Consider the following 12,069-nt stretch of genomic DNA (forward strand, 5'->3'; position numbering starts at 1 on the left):
CTAATAAAAAAAAATTATTAGTTCAAAAATTATGTGATTTATGGAGATAATTTTTGTGCTTTTTCCTTCAAAAAGTCAATATTTACTTAGAGATTGACTAGTTGAAGTTGGTAATGATTTACTAAAGATGTTAAATCAAAATCTTTATATATAAAGAATAATTTCTACATATGTATTTATAGTGACAAAATATATTTTGTCCTAAGATGTATTATGGTTTTCTTGTAAATGTTATTATCTGCATCAAATTCTTATGGGTAATAAATTAGAAATAAAATCTTAAATGTATTAAATCTATGTGCATATATATATATATATATATCTGTTCATAAAATTGCTTGAGAAAATTTAAATAAAAAATTACCTTCCAACCAAATTTCTATTTTTCTGCAAGAACATATGTTAAGGTTGGTAAAGATATTTCTATTTGAATATATGGAGCACCTTGACTTTGACCGATTAAGCTGAAATGAACCTTTCTATTTAATTGATCGCAAGACAGACAAAGAAAGATTAATGTGCACCCATATATACGCGCTATATATATGTATATGTATATGTAATTGATAGCTAGCGAGGGCATTAGAATATATATATGTACATATATACAATTAGCAGAAAATAAAAATGTCTTATATGAATAATTAAAAAATAAAATAATAGTAAATTGCACGTCATGAAATTTTCTCTAACTTGCTTTATTAATGCATACGTCTCAACCAAATATTTCTTCTTGGTTTAGAGAAAATAAGTAGCAGAGAAAGAAAGAAAGAAATCAAGAAAGCAAGAAAGAAAGAAAGAAAGAAAGAAGGCCTTGCGTTTCTCATGAACCGTGGTGTCGTATTGGGTTTCTATTGCTGGGGCTGGGAGTTCCTAACTTCCCTCCTTCTCTTCTCCAGCTAAACTCTTCTTCTTCTTCTTCTTCTTCTTCTCCTTCTTTTTCTTCTTTACAAGCTTTTTTTTTTTCTTCTGTAGTTTTTCTTTTCCTGCGTTAATGGAGGTTATAAGCGATTGTGATCGGAATCTAATTGTAAGTCATAAAGGTTTAGTATTGGATCAGTACGTGATGAGAAAGTCAACACCGCCGCCGTTCTTGGTCAAAACGTATATGCTGGTGGAGGATCCGGAGACGGACGACGTCGTTTCATGGAACGGAGAAGGGACAGGGTTCGTGGTGTGGCAGCCGGCGGAGTTCGCCAGAGATCTCCTCCCCACTCTCTTCAAGCACAGCAACTTCTCCAGCTTCGTCCGCCAGCTCAACACTTATGTACGTATTTTTTATTCTCATTCCGTTATTATTTAATTAATCTTCCTAGCTGATTGCTAATTCATCGTGAAGATATCAGTGTCGATAATTTTTTTTTTTTATAAAATTTCTGGTGGGTATATAATTAATTAATTAGAAAAGGTACTAAGTCATGTCTAATTAACCAAACTTGGCTTGTACTTCTTACTGTCTATATTAATGGGTGATCTATATAATGAATTCTTTTTATTTTCATTGTAATTTCTGGTAATTAAAAGAAGTTTCATGGGTTGTCTGTTTTTCTTCCTTTTTCAAATATGAAAGCAAAAAGAGGAAAAGAAGAAGGAAGTCAGAAGTTTCATATATATATATATATATATATATGCGTGTGTATATGTAAATATATATGTAAACAGCTAGGTAGTGTTGAATTGGACCAAGTACACTCATACAGACACATACACATACATATAGCATTAATATTATTCAAAGTTTCATGGTATGAAAAGGTTGTTGAAAATTGGAATTGATGTTCATTTTCCAATACTAATTTGCAAAGTGATCCTCAACTTGGACTGAAGTCAATATATTTAAAACCAAAACTCCATTAAAACTAATAGAACCAAAAACAAAGTTCTCGTGACTCATTATTAATGGGTAATTATTAGTTCATACATAAAAGAGTTATATATACGTATACATGTATTTATGTTAATTTATGACATTAACATCCTTGATTCTAGTAGCTTCATTTTTACCTTATATCTACATATATGTGTATGGGTGATGTAAACGTTATACGTGTATATTTATATATGCGTGTTATAGGGATTTCGGAAAGTTGCAACAAGAAGATGGGAGTTCTGCAATGACATGTTTCAAAAGGGAAAAAAGGAGCTTCTATGCAACATTCGCAGAAGAAAGTCTTGGCCTAATAGCAACAAGCAAGTTTCTACTCCTCCACAAGAACAAAAACAAGAACATCATCATCAGGTTGATGATTTAGATCAACGGTCATCGTCCACTTCATCATCCGGCTACGTTATTCTGATGGATGAGAACAAACGTCTGAAGAACGAGAACGGAGCTCTAAGCTCGGAGCTGACCACGGTGAAAAGAAAGTGCAAGGAGCTTTTAGATTTGGTCAACCACTATTCACATTTTCATGATCATCATGATCATCATCATCATCATGATGTGATCATCGATGATGATGACGAAAATGATGGTGATATTGATGATGAGAGGCCATTAATGTTGTTTGGAGTGAGGCTGGAAATTCAAGGAGTTGATCATCAGAGGAAGAGAAAGATGAATATCAGAAAGAGATCAGCGGCTGAGATTTACCAAAACGCCACCAATGTCTTATTACCACAATCATGCAAATGATTATGCTATATCTCAATTTGATATTAAATTAAAAGTTGAGTGTTCTAATTAGTTTTACTTCAAATGATATTTAATAAATAATATATTAAAAACTGTAGTGTTAATGTTGTGTAATAGTTGGCAAACAAAGCTCTTGTTAGAATCAAACTTTTATCATAGAATTCTTGGTTGGGATAATGTGTGATTGAACACTATCTATTTATATATCTATTTGTCAAGTTTGTAATAATAAAGTTTAAATTATTGTTGTCCACGGCCATTTCTTTTTTCTTTTTTCGAACTTGTATAGTTTATGGGACGATGTGGATTGATGCATTTTGAAATCAATATCTAGAATTTCCATAGTAAAATGCTGTGTTTGATTTTAATATATTACATTTTTGTATTTTATTTATTATATATATATATATAATTTAATTACTATCTATTGCATTTGATGGTAATTAATGAATTCTTTTTATATTCAATTCTATAATGATAAACTTATATTTTCATAAATTCGAGTATTGTAAGAAAGAATTAATTGCTTGGTGATTGCACATATACTCACCACAAAATTGTACTTTGAGAAAGTCTTATTATAAAGTCTCATCAAGACTTGTGAATATGCATTTTGTTTTTAAGATTTTTTATATTTATATTGGGGAGAAAGGTTTTGTTCTACGAAATTGTTATTATGAGCTATGTTTTGGGGTTGTTATTATGATTGTGTTATCAGTTTTTCATATATTTTTATCAAACTTTATATTTTAATATTTTATAACATTCGTGAATGTATAATACATTCTATCAGATTTTGTTAATCTTTTTATAAATAATTAGTCTTGTACTATTTTATAATAATATTTTGTTATTTTTTATTAATAAATTTATTATTTTTTAAAATATTTATGTTATATTTTTATTATTTATTCAAATTAAGATTTGAACCAACCTCTAATTTAATGTTATTATAGTCCTATATTAGGATCTCGTATATAAATAGGTTAAGTTTCAATTAGATTTTAATTCTGTAAAATATATACCAAACATGAAAATTTGAATGAGAATAATATTGTAACTTTTTGTTAATTTAATGTTTAATTTAAATTAAACACTTTTATAATTTATGCTTTGACATATGAAAATATAAATCCATGATTGTCATGAAATTGAAGATATAATTAGTAGAATTGACTTGAGTATGCATCATATTGATAAATAATAACTATACGTACATATTAAATTAAAACTAAAAAATCAAACAAAAATAATGTGATATATTTAAACGGAATGCAATCTTTATGTTTAAATTCTTCATAAATAGAAATATTTGAATTTTATATAAACACAAATACATGAAGGTGCAAGTAAAACCATTCACTATGACCATCTAGTGAAAATACAAATTACTAGTATTAAATTAAAAGTAATTGTAATAAAAGTTGGCAAAAGTAATGGTGGGCATCATCTCATATATGAGATAATTTATTCTTTAAAATAATTTAAAATTTAAAGATAAAAAGTTTTGAAACTTCTCTCTCTCTCTCTCTCTCTCTCTCTCTCTTGTCTCTTTGTAAAAGAGCAAAATTTTCTTTGGTTTAATAATTACACCAAGTCTTAGATAATTGCCAAGAATGCATATGCATGCCAAATATATCTTGACAATAGACACATGACATTATAATATTATATCCATAGTCCATATATTGCTAAGCAACTATTATTTGAGCTTATAATTATCTTATAAAATTATGAAATGATGCATAGAGCATTATATATCTAAACTAATTATTAGGGGGTGTCAATTTTAAAACTGGAATCGACCACGTACGCCTAACTAAGTAAATCACAACCAGGTCTTCATCATAAAATTCAGCTAACTGTGATTACATACAGATTTCATGGGAGATGATTTAATAATTAATTTAGTCAAATTTATATTCAACGCTTTTCACACTGTATTTAAGCTAATGAAGATTTCTTTTCCTTTTTTTTTTTTTTTTTTTCAATTGCAACTAATAATAATGGATTCATTTAAGTTTTATGAACTTCAATTTTGGGGACCAAATATTTTTGCTAAAAAATAACAAGAAAAATTAAACTGTAACTCGATCAAGATAGAAGTAAGCAAATGTCGGCAAGTGAATAATGTAATTAGGAAGAGAAGAGAGAAATTCTGCAGTGACATGAAATGTCAGAATTTTTGAGATCGGGTAAGGAAGTTACGAGGCACCTTGAATGATTGATAAATAATTGACGTTTGAATTCCATCAAATTAAAATAACAACAAAACTACTCCTCTTCACTTCAAATTCATTGACCAAATAAATTTCATTTTTTCTTTGGTGGGTCCAAAAAGTTAGTAACAGGAGCTGCTTTCTGTCGGATTTTTGTTTGTCATGATCATGAACAAATACCATGTCAAGATATTCTTTCCACACACACATATATGTATGTGTACATACACAGACGTAAATATATAATAAAAAGCATTCAGTGTTTGGGTAACGTGTGCAATTGTACTTGCATAAGTTTCTTCGGTCGTTAGTACGCTAAGCAGGAACGTTAACAGGGGTTGTTGGCGACTCTTTGGGGCAATTGATTTCTCGCTTTCCAACAGTAGCGGACGGTCTTAATATACATTTTATATATATATATATATAAATATTTATGTATTCATAGGAAGACCAAACTTTCTCCTTCTCATTTTGGAAATCCCGACAATTGAGCATAAAGTACAGAAAGACAAATACGAAGTCAAACTAAGGAGATAAGGATGAGGTTACACGACTGCCACCTAGCCGAATGTATAAAGAATCAGTTGGCTTTGACATCAAAGTAGATGTATTCACAACCAATTTGTGCTTGATTCAATTAGAAGTTAAGTTCGACTTTGATTGGATCAACTTTACAATCCAATTAAATTCTGGAAGTTCATTTTTTCTAGTGAATTTAAATTGAAATGCCTTTAAAAAAATTTCACATCCAGCTAGAAATTCAAACTGTGCAACGTTCCTAGAAAATATAATTCAAGCTCTGAAATAGTCCACTGGAAGAAAATCGAGTCTTGACTTGGGTTTCGAGCAATAAAAAATTTCATTCTTACTTTTCTGCTCCACCAAAGAATGTCAACGAATATTTTGTAAAATTTGTTGACTTATTATATTCCAAGTTTGTTCTAGATCTAATCCCTTTTTGTCTCACCCAAGAAGCATTCAGAAGTTGAGGGATAAAATTCATGATTCATGCAATCAAGATTTCTACACAAAAATATGTAGACGAGGATATAACATATTCATCAAAGATTTCTATACCAAAATAAGTGGGTGGTCTTTGTCCCAAATAAACTCGGACCAGTGGTCCATTTTGTTTTGGGCCTAACATTAAGTACAATGGACTTGGGTCTAGTAAATTCTGGCCCTCCTAAATAATAGTTCTTCTTGTACGGTTGGCCTTCGGTCAAGGCTCATGACATCAGGTCCGAAAGTCAATTTCCTAGGCCTCACGCCAGCCCATTACTGATCCAACCACGCAACACACGCCCCATGAAATGAATCTTTTATCCCAGTGAGATTAGGCCCTGTTAATAGATTCTGGGTCAATGCACCCAGTAAGTTTGAGCTTCAAGATCATTGTGCATGTGCTGATGCAGTGGCAAGAAGTTATGGGTGATTGCAGGATCATGTCCGCTGTGCCGGCTCATGGCATGAGACTTAGACAATATGAATTTCAATGTTTTAGAACTTCGTAAGTCTGTAGATCCTATGCTTTCTATCATTTACAAGTGGTGAGAATGTTTTTGACAGACGGGAGAAGAAGGCAGCATTTGACGTTTGATTCCTGGCTCCCTTTTCTTGCTTCCCACAAATAATGGCTCGAAAAAAATTACAAGCCAATTACTTGGACAAGAAGATATCATGAGTTGGCTGCAAAATGGTTAAATATTGTTTCCAGAGTTGACTGGCTAATACTGTATTCTGCTATTCCCAATTGATTTCTGTAAAATTTTGAAAAAAAATCAGTTAAAGTAATCAATCACTGTAGAACAGTAAAAGAAGTGAACCAATGAAAAGATTTAGAGAAAATGAGAAATTCTGTGTTTTACCTGTTCCATTCTAGGCATCCAAAAGCATCTGCAAGTGAAAGGCCCTCTCCATATGGCAACTGAAATCAAATTGTAGATAGCTTAATAAAGAGACTGAAGAATAATATCTATATTTTCGTGTATGAACTTTTTAACCAACCGTGCTTTCATTTCCCATTGAATTTCTAATGAATTCTTACTTCTCATAGTAATCATAAAGTGAATCCAACAAACTATTCTGATTATGTATATTAAGGTTGATCTAGAATTTTGGGATTATGAATTGATTAGGAACTGAATGTGCTTTCATTTCCCATTTGATTTCTAATAAACTCTCACTTCTAATAGTAGTCATAATGTGAATCCAACAAATTATGTTCTGATTATGTATATTAAGGTTGACAAAAAATTTCAGGATTATGAATTGACTAAGAATTGAATGGAAAATGAACTGAGAAATGAGTAAAGCACATTTCTTCTTTTTACTTGCGGAGAAATGAAGCAAACTAAGATAAACTTGAATCACAATAGTTGATCGTGAAATAATAGAACTCTTAAGTTTCCCAGTTTAATTCGACATGAATATATTTTTAACCAGCAATAGTACTATAGAATTTCCTTGAAGACTGGAGTTATTCTAAGATATTTCAGCAGGAATCTAACGACAATTCTATGCAAATTTATTATATACAGCTGGAAGTTGTATTGTTTACCTCGTACTTAACACTCAATCCATTGCACCCCCGAAATATTGCACCAGAAAATGAAGATTGGATAAATGAACCTATTGTGGAAAACTTTTCCTTGGCTAGCCACCATTCTGAGAATAACGGCAATGGTATGCCACCTACACAAATCCAGATGGCAAGCAAAAACAGTGAAAAAATTACCCAAAAAGAAAAAGACAAGTCAATAAATGGTTCCAAACAAATTTCTATCTTTAAGGTATGACAGGAACAAAAATTAACACAAACCTTCTCGAATCAACTGCTCTGATAACTGTTCTCCAAACAGCCCATCACAGACAGGTGTTGAAGATATAAGTGTCTTTATTCTTTCTTCATTACCGAGCAAGCGTCCAATAATAGTTAGCATTTCTAGTGACAAACTAATTTCTGCTGCTGATGCATTGTCTGGTGTAATTGAGTCAGTACCCCGTATACAAACTTCAAGATCATCAAGCAAGGTTCTCCGGTGTGAAGGGATGTCAAAAAGCCACTGTTGAATATTTTGGCAAAGGTTGTCTAAATCTGCAGAGCTGACCTCAGTAGGTTTAACCTAAGCACAAAAATGAAGAAAATAAATTAGCAAAGATTTAAGAATGTTGAACATTGGCATTGAACATGTTGAAAGTCACAGTTGACGAAATACCTCTAGCTCAAGATGGTTCCCAAAACGTGTTTTCAAGTGTTGGGGACTCCCAATGCATCTAAGACGGCCTTCAACCTAAAACATACACTGGTTTTATCAGTTGAAAACATGGAATATTTCCCCAATTTAATGGGTCTATATTAAATTTTTACCATTATTCCAATTCTTGTGCATAAAGCTTGTGCTTCATTCATGCTATGGGTAGTTAAAATGACTGCTGTCTTTCCTCGTCTTGTTGATAAGTGGGATATCACTTCCCACATGAATCGTTTGGCTATTGGATCCATACCTGAAGCATTCAACTACAATCAGTATTATATCATTAAGTAAGCTGCTGCAAAAACCAAGGTTGTTTTGGTAGCATTTACGAAGCAATATTCAATAGAATCAATTACAAGTATAATATTAAAACAATATATGAAAAATTTAGACTAATCTCAGAAAGGTTTTGGTAGAAAATAAAAGGAAAAAAATATTTTTCAGTGCCCTTTGGTTCATGGAATGAAACTTCACCAGGGAAGATTGATACAAATGATATTTGGCTTACAAGTTTCCCACAACAACTTAACATGACATGTTTTGTTTCCATAAAAATGAACACAACATCAACAAGCAATTTCACAACATCAACATTCACCCGTGAGATAGAGGCCAAAAAGAATAATTTATTTTGGCCTCCTAAGGAGAATTAGCTTGGCATGAAAATACCAGAAATTCAAGTACCTGTTGATGGCTCATCAAGGATGACAATCGGAGGATCTCCAATCATTGCAATTGCAACAGACAATTTGCGTTTGTTTCCTCCACTAAGGGTAAATGATGGTTTGTTGGCATGCTTCAACAAGTCAAACTCAGCTAACTTTTCCATAACAACCTGTGCATATCATAAAATGGAGAGAGGTTCTTGAAGTGGCAGTCATTTATACAATAGTTATCTAAAAAACAACAAAAAATTGCCACTTAATTAAAAGGAGTAAGGTTGTGCATGAGACAGGGCTCAGATACAATCTTAAACTTCAGCAGAGAACAAATGAGAATGCAACTATACATTAGATAATCCAACTTGTGTATTCAACTCTAGAACCATAAGGAGAAAGAAAAGGAGGAGTCACAGTCTTGGTAGTAAAGCAGTCTTCAACTCAAATCAAATCTGAATCTATTAACAGTAAGACCACTAAGTAAAGAACTTCTATTTTCTCAATTGTTTATGACATTAAAAAGAATGTAAGTAATTATGAACTTAAAAATGAGATACATACATCATTTATTCTATGATCTGCAACTCCTTTTATTCTTGCGTAAAGCTCAAGGTGCTCCTTGGCAGTCAGATATTCCAATAAAGAATCAAATTGAGGGCAATATCCAATCTGTGCGCACAATGATGCAAGAAAACAAGTTAGGGAGGTCAACGATATACCTGAATCTGAATTCAATTTGGACAGAAATATAAACAAGGCAATTAATACATACATGCCGGCAGGCAGGATTGGGATTTGAACGGATATCTTTGCCAAAAATATAAGCAGTGCCATCTGTTGGAGTTTCTTCTCCTGTTGAAGAATATAAACAAAGAAGATTATAAACACACAATAAGCATGGTTCAGCAAAACCACTATAACAGTTAGGGTCAGCAAGAACATAAATAATGATTGGTCAAACTAGTGAGAAGAATTAAGTTAGGTCAGTTGTCTTTAGTTTTTGTATTCAGTTTTGTTTTATGTCAGTTCAGTTTTCTTAGGATAATTTGGAATTTTCAGTTTTGATTAAGAATGTGAGGAGTAGCTTTCACCTACTGTGATGTGGGTCGTCAGTTTCTAAAGGATTGGGCCTGATTACTAGTAGATGTATTTACAGGTCATTTTGCAAATAAAAAATTAAGCAGTATTTTGTTCCAAGAGTTGAGTTTCTCCATAAACAAAAAGACATCAGAAGAATTCTCTCTAATGAGCCTTTACTAGTATTCATAATAGATCATGAAGGTAGAAAATTTCAAAACCATTCTAACCTTCAGCTATATTTTACTCCAACTAGACTAACAGCTAGATGCCAGACTAGGGACCTTAACATAGTTCCAAGAACAAGAAAATGAAGTAGCGACCGAAACCACTAAAACACTGAGACAAATAATTAATGCTAGAACCATATTATCATGCACAAACATAAAAAAAAGTCTAGTTATTTAATAAGCTTTGCACACTCCAACTTTTCCAAACAAATAGTCATCAATTAATGCTTTCTTACCTACCTAATGCTGGTAACTGACGATAATTAAATAAGTGGTATTGCTCCAAAAGACAGTCAATTTGGTATGATTAAAAAACTATAATATGATCCGTGCTGGTTCCATAAGGTTATGTGCATACCAGATAGCATTGATAGAGTAGTAGTCTTCCCAGCTCCATTTGTCCCTAAAAATCCAAAACATTCTCCTGCCTGAACTGAGAAAGTTAACGAGTGTACAGCTATTTTTCCTCCATAATTCTTGCCTCCACAATACACCTGTAGTTGGTACGATGTCATTATAGAACATTAACTAACTTCCTTTCGACAGGAGCACGTGTTGTACAAAAAATATTAAGCACCTTCCGCAGATTATGCAAGTAGATTATGGCATTATCTATAGAACCTGACAGCACCCTGTTTCTCTCCGTCCGGACGTCTATATCTTCATTGAGTTCAGGAGCAACAGGCTCTGAGGAAGATTGTATAAGAGGTTCCAAATAGCTAGAAGAATTCCCAGGCTGGAGAACTTTGACACTCTTCCACCACTCCTTAATTGCAACTCGACTCAATATGTTGGAAGGCAAAGTTTCAAACCCAAGCGTCAAGAGGAAGTAACAAATGCTCTGTCAGAGGGAACAAACTTTAATCATATAAGACCACAGCCATATTCAAAAAGTAATTTCCTCTGTAGTATATGCATTTAAAAGGTACCGAGTGAAATGAACTTATGATTTTAGTGTCCACCACTATGGCAAAGTATACTGCCGTTATTTATTATTAGGAATTTGCATCACCATGCAAAACCGAAAACATTAGAAGTGAGATTCCCTAAATGATTAAACAATGTAAGTTGACAGGATTTTTTTCCCCTTCCGCAGTATTCAAATAAACATATGTTTTTCTTATGAGATTTTGCCTTGTGAGACAGTCCACATAACAAAGATAGCCTCATTAACCCCTATAAACTTGTTTTAAATTTACATGTTTGATTGTAATGGGAGAAAAATAATATCTCATCAGCATGATGTTGACTGAACAGCATGATAATCCACTCATGAATTATAAAATCCACAGAAACTTGAACCAGTTGTTATAAGAAAAGGATCACTAAAAACTGAGGGAAGAAATTTACCTCCATACCAAGATAACAAATAGAGGCACCAGTAACATTCCAATCAAAAACCCCATGAGTTGATTTATCTTTCATTCCTTGCCGCAGAAGAGCCAGCGAAGCAAGTCCATCAGCAAAGCAAAACCCTGGTGATAATCTGAAGAAATTCTGAAAAAGCAGAAACAAGTATTAAGACAAACCAATTTTTGAGTGAGAATAATTGTCACATCCAACATAAACATTCAGAACATGCAACTAAAAAACATATGAACTCATGGCTTATTAACACAAATCCTATGAACATTTTTGCTCTCCTTGTTCTTCTGTGTCCAAAGGATGTCCTATCCTACTCATCTCTCTTGTAACTTCTACTTCTCTTCAGTAATTCTTTTTTATCAAGGGAAAAAAAAAGAAACCAATGAGTTTAGAATGAATCTAAAAATAGAAAAAGTTAAAGCATATCAAATTATGTGCTTCTTAAATAGACAAAAGCTTACTATATTAATCAAGGAATTCCTCACACTAACAAAATTTTGTTCTATAACTTTGAGATCTGTAAAGGAGAAACTCCTCCCTCTAAGATTATGTGCTTCTTAAATAGACAAAAGCTTCCTATATTAATCAAGGAATTCCTCACACTAACAAAATTTTGCTCTATAACTT

At 32.3% G+C, this 12,069-nt stretch overlaps 2 protein-coding genes across 2 annotated transcripts in view; one reads left to right on the forward strand and one right to left on the reverse strand.

The window, feature by feature from the left end:
• Window positions 1-840: 840 nt before the first annotated feature.
• Window positions 841-2,888, forward strand: HSFB3 (heat shock transcription factor B3). Its single transcript, XM_022031169.2, has 2 exons — window positions 841-1,267; window positions 2,075-2,888. Exons 1-2 carry the CDS (start codon window positions 995-997, stop codon window positions 2,633-2,635), a joined length of 834 nt encoding a protein of 277 aa, XP_021886861.1. The 5' UTR covers window positions 841-994; the 3' UTR covers window positions 2,636-2,888.
• Window positions 2,889-5,839: 2,951 nt separating this feature from the next.
• Window positions 5,840-12,069, reverse strand: part of ABCA1 (ATP-binding cassette A1) — a 68,993-nt gene continuing 62,763 nt past the window's right edge. The window contains exons 29-40 of the mRNA XM_088210073.1: window positions 11,428-11,574; window positions 10,655-10,918; window positions 10,436-10,571; window positions 9,543-9,622; window positions 9,332-9,439; window positions 8,796-8,946; window positions 8,225-8,361; window positions 8,073-8,147; window positions 7,676-7,979; window positions 7,415-7,548; window positions 6,723-6,781; window positions 5,840-6,614 (exon numbers count right to left, since the gene is read on the reverse strand). Coding sequence (XP_088066199.1) covers window positions 6,533-6,614; window positions 6,723-6,781; window positions 7,415-7,548; window positions 7,676-7,979; window positions 8,073-8,147; window positions 8,225-8,361; window positions 8,796-8,946; window positions 9,332-9,439; window positions 9,543-9,622; window positions 10,436-10,571; window positions 10,655-10,918; window positions 11,428-11,574 — 1,677 coding nt within the window. The 3' untranslated portion in view covers window positions 5,840-6,532. The remainder of the gene's footprint in view (window positions 6,615-6,722; window positions 6,782-7,414; window positions 7,549-7,675; window positions 7,980-8,072; window positions 8,148-8,224; window positions 8,362-8,795; window positions 8,947-9,331; window positions 9,440-9,542; window positions 9,623-10,435; window positions 10,572-10,654; window positions 10,919-11,427; window positions 11,575-12,069) is intronic.

The sequence above is a fragment of the Carica papaya genome, chromosome 8 (genome assembly GCF_054855325.1).
Source record: "Carica papaya isolate Zhongbai chromosome 8, ASM5485532v1, whole genome shotgun sequence".
Lineage (NCBI taxonomy): Eukaryota > Viridiplantae > Streptophyta > Magnoliopsida > Brassicales > Caricaceae > Carica > Carica papaya.